This window comes from Anthonomus grandis, chromosome 4, assembly GCF_022605725.1.
Source record: "Anthonomus grandis grandis chromosome 4, icAntGran1.3, whole genome shotgun sequence".
Lineage (NCBI taxonomy): Eukaryota > Metazoa > Arthropoda > Insecta > Coleoptera > Curculionidae > Anthonomus > Anthonomus grandis.
Window position 1 is genome coordinate 11,260,931 of NC_065549.1, and position 19,708 is coordinate 11,280,638.

General features: G+C 30.3%; 1 protein-coding gene across 2 annotated transcripts; it reads right to left on the reverse strand.

Moving 5' to 3' along the window:
* Positions 1–304: 304 nt before the first annotated feature.
* On the reverse strand, positions 305–18,607 carry LOC126735721 (uncharacterized). Of its 2 annotated transcripts, none has more exons than XM_050439807.1 (3): positions 18,381–18,607; positions 1,942–1,997; positions 305–1,880 (listed from the first exon to the last, which is right to left on the reverse strand). In XM_050439807.1, exons 1-3 carry the CDS (start codon positions 18,423–18,425, stop codon positions 500–502), a joined length of 1,482 nt encoding a protein of 493 aa, XP_050295764.1. In that variant the 5' UTR covers positions 18,426–18,607; the 3' UTR covers positions 305–499. The 2 variants fall into 2 exon arrangements, with proteins under 2 accessions (XP_050295764.1, XP_050295763.1); XM_050439806.1 differs by lacking the exon at positions 18,381–18,607 and adding an exon at positions 14,512–14,871.
* Between the last annotated feature and the right edge of the window lie 1,101 nt (positions 18,608–19,708).

The following is a 19,708-nucleotide window of genomic DNA, read 5'->3' on the forward strand; positions in this document are numbered from 1 at the left end:
ACCATCAGGGTGTTGTCTGGAGGAAGAGAGATCATTTTTAGAATAAGATTATGCATCCACGTGATCCAAGTTAACTGGATTAGCTACAGATAGTCTTATACATTTATGTAATCAAGCAGCGAGGCTGTCGAAAGGTTCTTTAGCCTTTTGCCAGATTTAGTTTTTTGGAACTTTCTTGGTGGAAGTTTTTTGACTGTGATGGCTGTGATTTCTTTTATAAATTTTCTCGTCTGATCCGCAAAAGGGTAACTGTAATTAATCGTTCATCAATGATTTCGTCATTTTCACACGCAAAAAATTCACATTTTACAAACACATCAATTTTATTCAAATATTTATCTGAAATTGATTATTAACACATAACTAAAAAAATATGTAAACTAATTATGTACAAGATCGTAGATCAAAAATTTTATGCAGGACGTTAATGATATTAAGGTGGACACAATGCCTATAGTACAATATAATATTTCAACTTATTACAAAATGTTTACAAGACCTAACTACATACAGCCCGGGTATGACGTTTTTCAGCATTAATAAAATCCTCGGTCAAGTTATTACTCAGAGTCTTTTCAAACTCCACCAATGATGGCGTCAATGAGGACAAGTTACTGTCATTTTCCGGTACGGCCACCTTCTCCTGCTTATCCTTTATACTGTACTCCTGCAATATTTTCATTAATGTTGAATGTTCGCTCACCGAAGCTCTTTTTTCAACAGTTGCTTTCTTGGCTTCTACAAAATCTGGTTTATTACGTTTTATCGCTGCAGGAACCTTTGTCTTCTGAGAAGTCGATTCCTCGAAGTTTCCCTTTAATTGTGCCACAGTTTTCCTTGGACTACGCTCAGGACTCGGCGGAGGTGTCAAGCAAATATCTTCAGGCGATTTTTGCACTTGCACGTGCTGCTGCTTCGAGGTCTCATCATTAATCTTCTTCACCAGAGACTCTGACCTTCTTACAGGTCTTTTAGGGGTTTCCTCAACGTCTTCCTCCTGCACCACCAAATCTGCTATACCATCTAAAATGTCTTTGTCAGACTTTTGAGTCAGCGGTTTTCTTGCTCTAGGTAGGCTGGCATCTTTGGGGTTATAATGTTCTATAAGCCCAAGGTCCCAATCCTCTAAAGGCCCAAACGAGTCGTCTGAAGTGATATCCGCTGGTTTGGTTTTTTGGAGTTTCATTTTTTTTAACTGTTGAGGGAATAGTGAGCCCAGGGACCTGCAGCGGGTGATGTAGCTGTCTAGCTTGCCAGTTGATTGGCTAGTGGTGAGTTTTTTACCATCGGGGTGTTGTAGGCTTAGTCTAGAGGAAGCGAGATCATTTTTAGAAGCAGATTTTGCATCCACGTCAATTGGATTGGCTACAGATAGTCTTAAATCCGTGTAATTAGGCAATGAGACTATAGAAAGGTTCTTAAGCCTTTTGCCAGATTTGGGCTTCTTGGGACTGTCTTGACCAGGTTTTTGATTGTGATGATGGTGATCTCTGTTATGGGTCTTCTCATCTGATTCACACAAGGGGCAACTGTAATTAATTTTCTTCTTCACCATCAGAGGCTCTTCTATAGGAATAGGTTCTTTTTCCACATCTTTCTTCTTGTCTCCTTGCAGGGCTTGTAGGCTCTTTGCTGCGAATCTCTCGATTTTTTCTCTAAAGTTTCCTTTTTCTTGATGTTGCTTACGAGGTGGAGGGGTTGGGGTGCCCTTTTCATTATCAAATATTAGATTAAGTTTAGGGTTGCGTAAGTGGATGTGTTCGTCTTCCTTTGTAGGCACTTCGAGTTCCACGTCGGTCCAGTCTGAACTTTTCGAAAGGGGTTTTGTAGTGTAAAAGATGCTACCACTCTCAGATGGTTTAGGGTCTTCGCTTTTGGATCTAAAATAAAAATAATGTAAAAATAGAGAATATGAAGAGAGAAAGAAATTACGTTACACACCTGTTGTTTTCCTTTTTATTCAAGAACGATTCAGATTTCCAGCCGGTCGGCTTTAGCTGAAATAAAAAGACGAACATTAGCAAAGATTAAAAGCTCCAGTTAGTATGTTGGTTAATATTATTTAACAAGGCGAGACTTTGGCGTCAATTAAATGCATATTTATTGTTAGAAAGTACTTCGGGTCTTTGTATTTGTTTATGTTGCGTGTGTGGGCTAATGATACATTTTTTGTTTAGTTTTTCTTTGTTTAAATAAAGAATTAAATTGTTGAAAGTATGTTTTTTATGTTAAAATGTCACAAGAATGGTTCATAACTAAAGGTCGGTTTGTGTCCATAATTCGTCAATAAGAGTATTGGATATATTTGGTGAATGGTCGGGTTTGGGTCATAAAAATAGTCAATTCTAGTAGTATATATTTAAGCTAATATTATATATTTATGTAGGTATATAACCCGTCGTTAATTCTGTTTCTTTACTTCTAAATGTCAGTAAACCCTCAAGGTGAAATAATTTACACGAATTTTAGTGCTTTTATGATCCACCTACAAAGTCTGAATAGTAAACTATTTACTTCACCGTTGCATATTTAATACTTTAACCCACGACAAGAACAAATCCTGCTCGGTTTAAATATGATTATCTCATATCTGTCCAGTGCGGAGGATGACTCTAGAAATCACTTTAAATGTATTTTGGTGAATCAGTTTTGATATGTGTTTATATTCAGAATTTGTTTGAAAAGTTGCCTATATGTCCTTAAGGTCATGGCTTATAGGCAACAGGAATTACTAGTTTAAAAGTAAATTGAAGCTCTCTGCGAAATACAACTCTGTAAGCAGTATTGTCTACCACAGATGTGCCAATTTAAGAAAAAGTTAAATTTTGCATTTTCAATGCGAATTGAATCTTTAGTACACTCCTGAGATTTTTATATGCGTTAAGTTCAGGTATGACTCGCGATGTAGACTTTTGACGATTGGTATATAGATTGTATTTCCAACGTTAATATCCTAAATATCTAAATCAGTATTACCAACATAAATAGAGATTCTGATGTTAGCATGAAAATTACATTTTAGAGAATTTCTTACTACTAGGTTGATCAAACTGGTTGCCTGCAAGCTGCGAAATGCAACCCCATAGTAAGCTTTCCTGCCTAATAGGATAACCATGCAAAGGCAAGAAAGAGGATATCAATTTATAGCTCTAAATTATATTAAAAAAAAACAATGAATTATGACAACTTTGACAACCGATAAGCAAATTGTACTACGAACTGATTTATAATAGAGAGCTATTGTCTGTTATCAATACCAACATTATATTTTAGGGAATTTCGCATCACTAGGTTGGTCAAACTGGTTACCTACAATGCGATCTTACCTGATAGAAACGTTAAACTTTATTTGTATATTCTATAATAAAGACAAGACCTGAAAATCAATTTTTAACGAATAATCTGAAGTATATCTGTACATAAACAAGTATGTTGCTGCATAAAATTAACAATGACTTCTGATAAGAAATTCCACTACCAACTGAAATATAATAGAAAGCCATTATCTCTCATCAGTAACAACATTATATTTTAGGGAATTTCTTACCACTACATTAGTCAAACTGGATTTTCATATGTAAGAAAAATAATTTATGTCAACTTTGGATAACCGATAAATTTTCTTTATTTACATAATTGGGAAAGAAAAACGATTAATAGTTAATTTTAAGTATAGTTTTACATAATGAAATTTGCAGGAGGCTCTTAGTTCTTCAAAAAAATGATAATTACCTATGACAACTTTGACAATTGACAATCAAATTATACTACCAACCTAAATATAATAGAGAAATATTGTCCAATATCACCAAAAAAAAAATGTAATGATAAACAAAAGTATCAAAACATTTTTTAGAAGTAAAAACTAATTAATAATAATAACATAATTAATAAACAACAATACAGAATAAATAATAAATTTCAGATGCGCAAAAATAGGGTTTGAACAAACTATCCAAACATGACAAATGACAAGCAAATTTTATTACCAACCTAAATAAAATAAAGAGGTACAACAACAAAATTATATCAAGATAATTTCGATATAATTAATAACTCAATAAGTAATAATTTCCGATAAGGTTCACAAAAGTTCGGAACACAGCATAGACACATATAAGGCTATGGCTACATCACCATTATTCAAATAATTGACAGTGAGGTATGACAACTAAAAAGCAAACGGTATTACCAACCTAAATAAAATAAAAAAGCTATTGCCTGATATCAACAACAAGATTATATTAAGAAAATTTCTACGTAATTAGCAAATTAATAAATAATTATTTTTTATAAAGTTCGCAAAACTGGAGAGGTCTTCGGCTACATCATGATTATTAAAAAAAATTACAATAGGCTATGACAACTTTGACAACTGAAAAACAAATGGTACTACCAACTTAAATAAAATAAAGAGCTATTATCTGATATCACCGATAAAATCGTGTTAGGTAATACTACGGAAGTACCAAAGTAATTTCTATGTTGCGAACTACATAATAATAATAGTAATAATAATTGTTATTATATTCAGAATACTGTTGGTAACCGGAGACACCATCGAGAATATAAGATAACGATTTCAATGTTTTTACGGTTAGGATCAGCTGTACGTTGATCTCGTTTCTCAAAAGAAAACGTTATAGTTTATAATAAAAGTGGATATAGCCAATAATCATGTGGTTTATATGCATAGTATGTGCTATTAATATACTTTTAAGTCGGGCATAAGACTTGTGTTAAAGATGAGAAAACATTTTGTTTTATTACGTTCGACACCTGTTTTATTTTTTTCCGCATTAGAAATACGATTTTTTTTTATTAATGATTCACTCTATATGGGCGGAGGTTAATCGAGAATTATTTATTACCATGTTTATTAATAAAGATGAGTGTGCATTGATTATTTTGGCCACGAAGATTTATGTTATGTGATATTTGAAATTTTTGATAATTTAACAAATTTGATTATGGAAAGTAAAAAATTACGTTGTTTGTTGGTTGGGATTTTCGAGGTCATAGGTTACAGACTAGATTATTTTTTTAGTTTTTTAATTTTATTTTATCACTATTTGGTAATTTGGCATTTTTATTATAAAATTAATATTTTTAGGGACTTTGAATATTGGGATATTTAAATAACAAGTGCTAAAAGTGCTACTCTAGCTTAAAGGGCAAAAAAGATACCTTACGCATGCTTTATTTGAAAAAAAATATTATACGAGCTTTTTAGAGCTTTATGTACCTAAATGTTTTGATATAATTTACGTGGGTAAGCAGAAGAATTAATTATTCGGACTCATTTCATATGCGTTACCCTAGTTTCTCACTATTTTCCATTAGAATCAGAATATATTATATTCATATAAATCAAAATATAGCTTTAGAATTCCTATATTTAAGAGCGGTTGGAGGAATGTTATTAACAATAACTACAAAATTGTTTCTATCCAATTGTCAATTCCAAACCATTTGACAGCCTAGTAAGCAACAAGTCGATACCTGCGCAATAGTCCCAAATCTATTAACTTATCAGACTAAAAGTATAAAAGCTCTTGAGCATTTAAAAAAAGTGAAGTCTATACATACAGATTTTTCTAAAGCTTTTAACCAGGTAGATGACCATATACTTTTCTTAATAAGCTTTCTCAAATGGGTTTCGACGCGAATGCTTCAAACTGGATTTATAGCTGTTTGTATGATCATCAACAGAGAAGTTACCTCTGGTGCACCTCAAAGGAGGTAATTGCTCACTTATTTTCTTCACTTTTTTTTAATAAAAAACATATTTGATTGATCTAAAAATAGTGAAGCTTTGGGTTTTGCACATTGGATTTTTTAGAAGATTAAGCAACATAGAAGACCAAATACTTTTGCAGGAGGATCTTAATAGATTGAATGTGTGGCGTCAGAAAAACAAGCTCAAACTAAATGTTGCAAACGAATTTTTACAGAGGAAATAAAAAGTTCAATACTTCTTACACATTGCAAGGGGTAACTCTAAAATAGGTCTCCAGGATCAGGGATCTAGGTGTCTTTTTCGTTGAAAACTTATCTTTTGTTGAAGATATTAATACAGTTACAGTGAAATCATCAGAGATCCTAGGCTTTATAATTATATTTATTGATTATTTATATTAGGAGCTGCAAGAATTTTTCTGTGTATACAATTATAAATATTTATTTATTTTTTGTCTAGGTTAAAGTACGCGTTAATGATTTCGTTTCCATATCATGCAGTACAAATCATATTGGCCAAAAACATTCATTTTCGATTATTACGAGTTTATTCATATAAACTTAAGTTGATCAAAATGGATTACAACTATAGAGAAACAGAAAGTCAACTCAATTTGCCACTTTTGGAAAATCTCACGGTTTGTGCTGAATTAAAATTTCTGTACAACTTAGTTAATGGTAAAATTGTGTCCAGTGTCCAAATCTACTTAAACTTTTATACATTGGCATTGTGTCAAGAAATAGAAGATTATCGTATTTTAAAGGTCAATTAAATAACATTAAATTTAGAGTATAGCATAACATATTATATTGTAATGTGATATAAGTTTGATGCTAATAAGTGAAAATTATAAAATGACAATATTTATTTGAGGTGATAATTCTATTCTGTTCATGAGGTTTAGATAATATAAATAAATAAATAAAATGTAATAAACATGAATAAAAGCTGTTAATTCCGGAAGAGTAATGGAAAATTTCTAGAAATTTTAGGCACTTGTTACCTATGTGATGTAATTAAAAATAAGTATTTCTACGACTAAGGTGATTTTTCATGCATCCGTAACACAATGATCGGACGGACCTCTGATTGGTTAGACAAATTTTTCCCCAAACGAAAATTTCCCCCAATTCCATACGAAAATTTTGACAAATATTCTAGATATGGATCCAAGAACAATTCAAAATCATAAAAAAATCCAAAACCGTATTTGAATACATACGTTTGTCCTTTAATATTTTTTAAAATCACCTTCAATTGGGAAAATGCAAAACAACCATATTTCTAATGGTTTTCGAAATTCCATTAATGAAACTCAAACTTGAGTTACCCTAAATATTGTAAAACAATCTGAATACAACTTCTCCAAAACTATAGTTTCTTACGAAAGAATTATGTTGTCAAATCAGTTTTAATCTTTGTACTATTCACAGCTTATTCTCTGAACCTAAAGTCTAGTTTTTTTATTGTAAAAAAAATAAATTTTCATGTTAAACGGGTTTTTTTCTGACGCTTCTGCTATATCAAAACACCATTGCATACATAAAATGCTCCGAAAATAACCGATCTATAAAATAATATTTATAAAATTTTAAACAATATACGGTTCACATTTCAAATAAACCATTTGCGTTTTAATTAACCTATCGACTGTTTTATACAAAGTGGCCCAAAACTAATAGGAAACGTGTTCTTTTTAAGTCAAAATATTATAATTTACGCCATTAGCTTTCTTTATTTCATTATTTTTACCATTACTAAAGTTGGTAATAAGGTACAACAGGGTGTGAAAATGTTCATTTAGTTAAGGCATTTACAGGTATGAGCATTACCAAATTTTTAAATTAGTTTTGATGTATCATAGTTTTTTTTTAAAGGTAATTATTACGATTTTGATAAATTTTATATCATCTTCCATATTGACTGTTCTTTGAGGATTTTATATTATGTCAAATATTATTAATTCCTGTATGTATCATGTAATTGGTTTGTATTAGTCTGTGCTTTTCGTTTTTTGGATAGTTAACTCTATCTGTTATAAAGCCTCTGTAAGCCTCTTAAAGCTTATATACCAGTAGTAAAATTGAGCAGTGAGCATTTTTTTGGAACACCTTGTATAATTTTAAAAGCATCTTACCTAAAAGAAAGTATCCAAACTCGTATCAAACCTTATTTAGACGGCGTTTAAATCGAGTGAAGATCTGTTACATAAACTATTAATTTATTTTTTTTACACAAAAGAAAGTTACTGTTGTCGTCACCTAATTTGAATTCTGTTATGATTTTATCGTTCTAAGGATGTAAGGTTTTAAAATTACAATTTTATTTGTTTGGAAACGGATGCAAGAAGGCAAAAATGTTTAGACTGGACCAAATGGACGCATCCAGTTTTATTTATGTATACGCAATATGTTTGATTTATTAAAAACAAGAAGTTATTTATATGTTAGGATTGTATATTATCTAAATAAACTTGTCACATATATACATCATTATTATATATATACGATATTTATCTCACTCTTTCTTCAGAGACACTTAAACCGAAGTTTGTAAATTGGCTAGTGAAACTTGTGTATTTCTTGGAAAAACAGACAGGCTAATAAGAAATAGCAAATCCCTTTTCTCCATATGAATCTGAAGAGTACAAAGGAAAAACGTATTACGTAACAAATCATAATTATAGTCATAATCTTCAGAAGGGTTTATTTCTACTCAAGAATCTTTTTCTGAACCTGCTCCAGCTAACGGATATGACACACACATAGTGGATTCCAGAAAGATGATGCATGCACAAAATAACATGGATTACTGAAAGATCTGTAAAATTTTACATTTTCATCAACATATTAAAGCTCCTGGAGGTAACTTCCAAAACATACAGTTCAAAATTTACAATACGATTCAAACCTTCTGATGCACGTTAATAACATTAAGCCAAGCATCAAGTTCACGATGAAGTTAGAAATCGAGTCAGCACTGCCCTTTTTAGATGTTCTTATAAAGAACAACAATATCTAAGAACATCAGTTTACGGCAAACCAACACACATAGGACCTACACTACAATTTCATCTTTGTTTAATAAAGGTGAAAATCATTAAAACCCTGTATAAGATGATGACCGCAATATGTAACAACAATGTTGACCTGAACAGGGTAATAGGAAGCATCACCAAACAATAGAACGAGTATCTAAGTAAACCAATAAAGACAACTCTTAGAAAAGCAGTAGAGGTAACAAGGAAAGAGCCAGAACAACTGGAAGATCCTACAGAATTCTTAACGATTCTGTACATCAAGGGAACTTCGAAGAAGATCAGGAAATTTTGTTAAATTTTTCCAATTATCACAAAATTCAAAAAATTCAACAAAGACTGTCTTCACCTTAGAGATACGAAGACCAAGCCAAAATGTCTATTGGACACCAAGAACTGCATATACCAAAACCTCTGTTAATGTGGAGAGTCATATATAGGCTAGACAAAGCGACCATTGGAAGTAAGGATAAAAGAACATCGAAAGTGTTGCCAATAGGAGAGGTTTACAGATCAGGAATAGCAGCACATGCTTGGTCCAATAACTACAATATATATTAGACAGAAGCAAAGAATTTTTGCAAGGAGCGACATTGGAAGAAGATTCCTGGAAGCAAATTTTATTACGCAAAACCGAGGAATCTTCAGTAGTGTTGATATTTCCAAAATTTGGAGATCACCTTTAATAACGATTGGAGTTGCCAACCGAAGCATCATGCTAAATTTAAAATAAAGACAATAGAAATTCAAATATTAGACTTTCAAAAACATACAATTCAAATGGCAAGGTAATGGCATTCATTCAATATGCCAAGATTCTCAGAAAAAACCACATCGTCCAAGGAAGTGACATGACTATGACATTAAACTAAATTCATGCTATAACATTCTGTTGGATTTAGGTCCATACCATTTCCTTCATATCATCTCGGAACGTTTTTTAATATGCAAAGCACAGAAATTGGAAAAACTGAAAGCACACATGAATGTTATTGAAAAAGATATTAAATAACTATATCTCATCGGATAAAAAACATGAACAATTTCGATTTTACTTCAGATAAATAGCTGCGAATTTACCATAAACTACCTCTCATATCAACCAACTTCAAGTTGTACAACAAATTTTTGTGATTCACTGGATCAAACGCTTTAGAACAGTCAGTATAGAGGATCTGAACTTAACCCACAACTATTAGGGATCAAAAAGCTACTGTTGCAATAATTAGAAAGGCAACCAGACTGTATGGAAATAATATAAAGAAAATAAGCCAACTTAAAGATACATGATCCTAAAATATACTACTATGGAGATTTCCTAGGTTTCATTCCTAATTGACTATACCAAAATTACTTTATTTTGTATTGAAATTGACCTTCTTTCAGGCAGTTCAAGTAATTTTTAAGGCATTTGACATGAAAACACTACGGTGTAATGATGATAAAGTTACGTAACCTGATTTCTAGTAAAATGCTGTTCAAGGCTTTAAAAAAATTCTGAATATTTCAATGAAAAATTTTTTTTTCGTTCTTATGTTTTTTAAATCCATAGATGTAAATAAACCACTAATCGTATGACGTGTAGTCTTTTAAAGTTCACCATCTACTTTTTTTTCTTTTGGGTGTATACTGTATTACACAATGCCATTAAAATCTCAATAAAATTGTCTAAATTTGCCAAAAATTACATTTATTGGAAATATTCATTTACAGATCTCAAATTTTGTAAAATTATCATTGGTTGGTTTTCTACTACAGTTTTCAAGATCCTTGTACTTATAAACAGAATAAAACCACGTATATTTTAATTTTGATTTTTCATTTTCCATTATATAAAAATAATATATACTCAATATGTTAAAAATTACAATTGTTATAGAAAGCTTTATATGCAAGATGTCACATGAATGACTACAAATAATTGCAAAATTTCCATTTTTTCGCTCTAATTAACTAGATGTTAGATTTAACTATATATAAATAATTTTGTATTTCAAGTAGCGCACTTCATGAGAAATTCACTTTAAATGACACACCCTATATAATTTTTCAGAAATTTTCAGGGAAAAATATACATAAAATATCAAATATCTACTGTTTAATTAAAATTTTAAAAATAAATTAACTATAATACTGGCAAACTATGCCAGTACAATGTCCATTTTTTCCGTGATGATGTCGAATTACAAATTAATCGCTGGTGCTTTGAAACGCTCTGTATAGTTTGTAAAACGAGAAAACAAATAAATTAATCGAGAAATCATTGATATTACCAATAAAGGTACTGGCGCAAAGTTGACCACATCGCAACAAGGTTAAATAATGCCAATAAAAAAACATTTCACCTTAGCCGCTATGACATCATGAAAACAACTCTACACGGTTTTGAACGTAGTAATGACTGGTCCATAAAAATCAGAGAAATATAAATAGTAAATAGTTGGCTATAGATGAACACTGTAAATATACTTATGTATACAGGATGTTCATAAATGTTGGATTTTTTTTAAATATAGGCGGGATTTGGAGAACGGGCGCCAAAAAGACAAGTCACAAAGCAAAAAATTTGATTTATTTGAGTTTTGGAAATACCTATAATTTCCTTAAAAAATAATAGAAAAATTAATTTTCCAATACATAATAACCAGCCTTTTAATTTATTACATTATTTTTATTTAATGTTATCATATATATCAATAATTTTTCAATATTAAGAAAACCCCAAATAAGTGACCAAAAGTACATACTTAATATAAAATTACTTTAATTTTATGTCAGAAATAATAAAAATGAAATTTTTTAAAATGGCCGAACAATCAATTTTTTATAACAATATAAACCAATACAAAAATATAAAAACTAAAAGGGCACTTACATTACATCACCAAAATTCGTTACAAAGTGTTTTAACAAAATTTTATTTTTTTAAAACATAAATTTATTATATAGCAATTTTACTAAATAGAATTTAATAAGCACATATTAACGTTTATAAAACAATGAAATTTCTCTCGAAATCTAAAATCACATTATAAAAGGTCATTTTGTGCAACTAATGTACTCCTTTACGGAAATTCGCTTTAAGACATCGTTACATAAGTACCTATTGTTTTAAATGTGGTGAGAAACACACATTTTATTAGCTAAGTTAAGAATTTAATCTTAATAATGTTCATTAAAATTTTATTGATTAAAATAAAATTGCAGTAATGTTGTTCTATAAGCTTTGGCGTCCAACATAGTGTATAGTACATTAAAAGAAACATACAGTGAAAATCAGTCAATAAAAGTTTAAATTAAAATGATGTAGATTAGGCGTTATGGCTTCCCATTGCCCACGTTTTGATCTACATGAGATCATCGTCAAGGCATGACAATTTTATTATAGTTTATTCAAAATTCACCCAAAAAGTTGGTTAAATAAAGACAAAAATAAAATGTTAATTTTTAAATCTTAAATATGAATACTTTAATTTATTTACTCGAAAACTGTTTACTTTTTACTTGAAAAAATAACAGATAAAATAATTTTCCCAATAAATAAAAAACAGTCTTTTAATTTATGATAATATTTCTATCTAACGAATATTTTTAATTATACTAATATTAACAATAATAAATTTAAATACAGTTAATCTCAATGATGATTAAGATTTTATTAATTAAAATAAAATTGCAGCGATGTTGTTTCATAAACTTTGGCGCCCAACGTAGTAAATAGTATATATTTATGAATGAAAATTTGAGAGTTAAATTCTATTAATAAAAGTTTATAATAAAAAGCAAGCATTATGCCTTTCTATTATCAACGTTTGCATGATATTATTCTCAAGGTGTAACGATGATGTCTTTTGATGAAGTCTTTTAATTTATGATATTATTTGTATTTTATAGGATCATTTTTACTAATATTAAGTTTAAATTTATTAATCTTAATAATGTTGATAAAAATAAAATTGCAGCGATGTTTTTCATACATATTGGCGCCCAACATAGTGTATAGTAAATTTAAAGATTTATTCTTTTTTTAAGGAAAATTTGACGTTTTGACCTACATGAGATTATCCTCAAGCTGTTACAAAAATGAAAATTTTACTATTATTTGGGTTATATATTTTTTATTTTGTAGGTTTTCCCTTTGTAATTAATAGCTAGATTTATACGAAATATATAATATTATCTTTTATTTAATTTTTTATTACAAAAATATTAAATATAGAAATATTAACTTAAAATATATATTAAATATTTTTTAATAGGAATTAAAATATTTAAATAGACAAATTTACTCATAAAGTGCGTTATATAACGACAAAATGAATTGTTTTTTTTAGGTCCTAATAATGATTATTTTAATTTCTTTAATTAGAAACTTTTTACTAAGTAGTAAAATATAATAATTTAAGTAGAGAAAAATAGAAAGCTTTGTTAAAATTAATTAAAAATCCTGACACTAATTATATTGAGCCAATATTCAAAAAAAAAATCAGAAGATAAGAATAATCAAATTGTCATTAAATTTATCTTGTCCAATTTCTAAATTTTATAAGTTTTATTTAATAAATTTTAATTTATTATACCTTTTTTGAAAATTCTAAAAAAAAATATTAACTACTTGAAAGTAGTTTATGATATTGGTTCATATTATTTGAAAGTTAAAACAACACAATTAATAGTTTTGATGATGGCTCAATATAGGCCGAAACGTCGATAATATTAAAAATAGATTTTTATTTACATAAACCCAAATTCTGGTGTGTGTGTCAGTTGTGCTAATTTTAAACAGTTTTGTTAAAATGAACTGAAAGTAATGATAATAATTAAGATTTTAAGCCAATGTTAAATAAAAATAATTGTCCAGAAGATAATTAAAATAAAATTGTTGTTAATTTTGTATGGTAGCATTTTTAATACTTTCAATTTAACTTAATTAATAATTTCAAAAATCAGAAAACTTTTGCAAAGTCAGGTTACACTATGAGTGGGGAAGGAAAGATATGGTGGGGTAATTTTTTTCATAATTTTGAATAAAAATAAGAGAAAAAATAAATTCACTAACTTAAAATACAAAATAATCTAATTACATTTTGAAGTTTCTTATTATCCATTAAAGTGATGAAAGGGTAAGCTAATAATAACAAAAAAATTGAATTTAAATTTAATATTTGTTTTAATAATGTATTGTATATTTTTGAACTTTTTTTAAAATATTATTTATATGTATATTCAATAAAAATTTGACTATACTATAAAGGAATTTTAGGGATATTTTGGAAATCCTTGGAAGTCCTACCCAAAAGTCTTTAGAGGATATTCTAAACAACCTAAATGTATATTCCTGAAACATTACTGGTATATCTTTTTATTTTTACATAAAGAAAACAATTACATTTCAAGAAAAAGTGCAAAAAAATGTCATGTAACACAAAGGTAGCCTTCCCACTCAAAGAGGACAAATGAGAGAATCATAAAAATCATACGACGTAATTGAAGTGACATCTTATAAGCCGATAATATTAAAATAATAAACAAGTTATAATTAATCATAATATAATATTAAATATAAATACTGTATCTAACATATATCCTGCCATTAAACCATTTTTGCATTTCAAGTGAGTCATAAAAGGTATGACATAAAAACCAGTTTTAGTATGTTAAATATTTTTTTGTAGATCCATTACCACATCAGTAAACACTACAAGGCAAAACTCAATAACATTATCAAACTCACATGTAGTCTGCTGAATATCCTGTCAAACCTTGACGGTGATTTCTCCCTAAAATTCCCATTATCCACCGCATCTTTATTCTTACTTTTACACATCCGATTGCCCATTTTAAAGATTAAACTGCACCAGATATACTCCGGATCACATTTATTTTAAAACGTGTTTAAAAAAAATATATTTTTTTCTAATTTACGGTTCGGTCAGTGGTATTTTTGGATTTGGCGAATGCGTTCGATAAAGTCGATCGGTCGTGGGTTAATATGGCGCGAATCGCGTATTGAAAGCGCAGAAATAAAATTACGAAAAAAAATAACAAGCTGCCCGCGCTTATGCGGCTCTGGGTTCGGTTTGTTTGGGAAACAAATGCGCGTTCTGAATATGTGGGGAGAGGGAGAGAGGCTGATTCTTGGGGGGAACGTGGGGTATTGGGGCACGAGACGATTGGGGTACCATCGAGTTTGTAGATGGAGAATCTATTGTTAAGCTGTTCAGAGAAAGTTGCTAGAAGAACTGAACAAGGAGATCTTCCTAAGCAGTAGTCGACCTTAAGTTAGTTTGATTCACTCTAGAATCTGTAACATCCTAACTAATAGACCTAAAATATGCGCGGGATATCCCAGGATAAGCGTGTGCCATTAAAGTGTACATTGGTCATGAACAATTCTAAAATTTCCTATTTAAATAGTTGCGATTTTTACATTTTATTGCAATAAAAGTTTCATAGTTCGAATAAAAAGTTCGAATTTCAAAAGGATATTAAAAATTAATATATAATATATCTTAAAATTAAAACAATTTTTATTTTTATTATATATTTTTATAAATTGAAATAAAAAAATATATAATAAAAACATATTGTAGCATTTTTACCGTTCAAGAAAGTGTGAATTAAATACTCGAATACACAAAAATGGTCAACTAATTTATTAACACACTTACACTACCAAACACGAACACTTACGACTACTAGAAGTATTTATTTTCACCGTATTTATTTACTACTATTTATATCCGATTTAAATCTTTCGCCAATATTCCGAACCAAACTTCGAATTAACTGTCTAATTGACTCTTAGTGGCAACGTGGCTCCTTATATACTCGGCTGACCACGAGTCCGGTAGATTCGCTGACCGTCCAGATATGTGTCATTCTAGAATGACAGAAAATTAGCTGGTATTCTCTTTTTAGAACACCCTTCCTAAGCTCATTTCGGGAAAAAATGATACCAAATATGGTCGATGTCTGTTAGGCTTCTCAGATCCTCGGCAAGCAACTCCTCTTTAAGACAACACAAAGCATCCAAAACGTCCTTATGGGTTGGCTTTGGGTGTGATGCCTCTTTGGTAACCAGGTAGAAGATCTGTCTACCATTTTTTTCATCGGTTATGTTGAGTTCTTGCCCGACTCTGGCGTTAGACCGACGCAGCTCTTGAATTTTTCCGAACTTTCTATGCAAGACTTTAGCTATTCCTCCACACATTTGTATATCCTTAAATATACAATTTGTCAGAGTATACTTAGCTGGAGCAGGAAAGACCTAAGCTAGCAGAAAGTTAGAAAGCGATAATATAACTTACGAAGGGAATCGACGTCACTTGGTCGGCCCTCAGATGCTAATGTGACTATTAGCTGCATCCGAGACACGCGACAATCGCACGATAGGTGGCGTCATCAAGTCCAAATCAGGCTTGTCTTTCATTGTGGGGTTTTCTGACACCATGGATTTGCTAGAAGCTATTACCTCCTTGTCACAACCACATGAATGAAAAAACCTATCTCAGTATCTTTGGTGGCTAGAGAGTACTTTGGCCAGATACCGATTAATGGTTCTTTTTATTCGTTCCACCATTACTTTTAAATACGGATGTAATGTAGTACTTCTCGTTATCTCGATTCCAAGCATCTTACGGATTTTCTGGCACAAGTTAAACTCAAAATTTTATTCTTGGTCTGAATGTACCTCCAAAGGTACACCAAATCCATTTTTTTATTCAGGCATCAACGATAGTAGAGGCTTTTTGGTTTAGTAAAAGAAAAAGCTTAATCCATTTGCTGAAATAGTCCATCACGACGACGATGTACTTTCAAAGAGACTTCCCACATTGTACTGACGCATCAAAGCCTTCTGCTTTCTCCTCAATCGATTACTTGCCATACATTCAACGCATTTTCCTGCACCGAGTCACCAGCCACAGATGTAAATAGCAGAGCTATTTACATCTGTGGCTGTAGCCTCGAGTTCTGCGCAGTGTGTGTTTTTAAAATGTCTAACAAATATTTGCGAATGAGTGATGCAGAAACGTTAAAATTCATAGAGTATTACAGAAATGAACCTGCGCTATGGAACACTACCAACGAACGATATAGAAAAAGGGATTCGCGCGATGCAGCTGCCCAAAGAATTGTAGATGCGCTAAATTAGCCGGGTTTTACAGCTCCTCTAGTATTAACTAAATTTAAAAATTTACGCAGCTCGTATTCTCAAGAATTAAAAAAAATTGCAAAAAGTACGAAAAGTGGTACTTCAATAGATGATATATACAGTGCTTTTCTTTGAAGTCCCCCCCCCATTTATCTTTTGAACGGGTCAAAAAAAATTTTTGAAACTTAAGTAAATTGGTCTATAGATACTATTTTTCACTGTAAACTAGGTAGTTGTAAATTCCAAGATGGCGGCTGGGCGACATCTTGAGAAAAAAATTTAAATAGAAAGGGGGGTCGTGTGTTACCTCATTTTAAAGGTCTCAATGAGTACTTTATAACCCTGAAATATTAGACCCATATCTTAACTCGTTTCAAAATGGCGGCTTAATAAAAAAGTATTTTTTTTTATTTTAACGTTTTACATTTTTATGATTTTTGAATAGGTAAAAATCAGTGTACGAAAATAAATGCGTCACTATTTTATTTTGACATAAAAACGACAGTTCTAAATGTCAAAATAACACATAAGCGCCATCTTGAATAAATGCATTAAATAGAAATCTTGTGTTACCTCATTTAAAAGGTTTTATTGAGTACTTTTAATATTTATTACATGGACTCGGTGGACTCCGTTTTGACCTGTCTAAAAGTAACAGCCAAAAAAATACACTGTTGCGATTTTATTAACGTTTTTAATAATAATATACAAATAATTTAAAATTTTTGAATTTTGGATTTAAAGATTAACTTTTTGGTTTCTAAAGACTTACTGAACCGCCCTCGTATGTCACATTTCACGTTAAAGGTTATTGAACATTATTTAGACATTCCTTAAATTTTTTTTTATGCGGATGGATTTTCTATATTGTAAACTTTTAATTGGAAAAATAAATGAACAGTATTCTTTATTTAAATTTTTATTTGGTTTAAATAAATTACTAAACAACATGAAATAATGTTGTGCACTCTTTACTTTAAAACTCAACGAATTTAATCCTTGTGACCTTTAAACAAAATATTATATACAATGGCGAATTTTACCAAGTTGGTATATACTTGGTAAATACCAAGTAAATAATGATTGTGTAATAATAACAATGTTGATAAAAGATTTTTTGACACATAAACAAAAAAAAGTGTCTTAAGTCAATAAACTTTTATAATAAAATACCTACAGCTCATGCATTTTTCAGTTGAAAAAAAACCGCTATTACGACGATTTCCCATATATACTTAGCGTTTGAAGGAGCTTATCCCAAGGTAATTAGTAATTAAATTTAATATATCTGTAATTACCGTCAATTGTGTTTCTTCCGCCAACCATGGCGATTCATATTCCCATCATGGATTTATTTTTTTAGGATATCTAAACTAAAGAACCCTCTTGAATTAAGGTTGATAATAAGTTATCTTATTCCCTAGCCTTACCTTATCTTTAGCACTTACCTTATCTTTCACCCTTAAAAAGTTGAAAAAGTTAAAAAACTCCATAGTTTTTCCACCTTAGTTTCGCACTACACTATCTTTCACTCTCTAATAAACTCCATTGCCATAAAATCAATAATATTATTTCCAGTAACACTCCCGACCATAATAAGTAAAATACTGAAGACTATTTTACCATAAGCTCACATGAAATAACCAAAAATAACAGTGACTTCAGCTAGGCGGTTAAACACGTTCGTCAAGAATTTAATGGTGTAATGAATAACAGAGAACAGTAAGTTGTTGTATGTTTTGAAAATATGTTTTTACGATCATTTAATGCTTGAGAAAATTTATTTAAATACTGTCAACTGAATCCATGTAAAACCCAGAGACATGGGATATAGTACATTCAAGGAATGTAAATATGGTAGGATTCATTCACAAATCTGCTTTTGAGAATATCAATGTTTTTTGCTCATTAAGGTGAGAGTGTCTAAATGAGTCATACTGTATGTAGAAGAGATGTTCTTTAGGCAGATTAAAATGTCAAAAACTGGCACTTTTTCCTAGGGGATATAATGGTATTGGAGATTTCAGAGAAGACTTAGTATTGATACTCTTGAGGATGTTAGTTGAGGATATTAGACGTGATTTGAAGATATTAGGAATGATGTTTTTCAGATAAGTCAAGATGGTAGATCCATAGAAGGTTATAATGCAGCAATAAGTCGAGCATCTAAGCCACAATATCTTAAAATATTTGAAGAAAACGCTATAATTGTTTATGAGAAAATGTCAAATGTTTCATTCAAGAAAATTATGGTTTTTAAAAAAAATTCTTTAGGCAGTGGATCCTTTTTCAGCCTCAAACTCAATGCTGAATTTAAGGAACACAAAGATGTAACCTATCATATCCTATAAGATTATGGGCTTGCCAAAAGATGATTTTTATGCTGATCAAACTGTTAAGGATCTCACTCATTTAGGTAATAGTATGTAAATAATATTCTTCAGGTAGTAGATGTTACTTTTCAAGGCAACAGTTAAATAGTAGATCCAAACAACGGAACGATATGATCTACTGGACTCATCAAAAAATTAACTTGATCAAACTGTTAAGAGATCTCACTCATTTAGGTAATAGTTTTTAAATAATGTTCTTCAGGAGGTTAAATTAGGCTTGCCAAGGTAATACTCAAATGGTAGATTCCAAAAACGAAACAATATAATCTATTGGACTCATCAAAAGATCATTGTCATACTGCTCAAACTGTCAACGGATCTCTCTCATTTAAGTAACAGTATCTACATCATGTTCTTCAAACTTACCAAGCCAACAGTTAAAT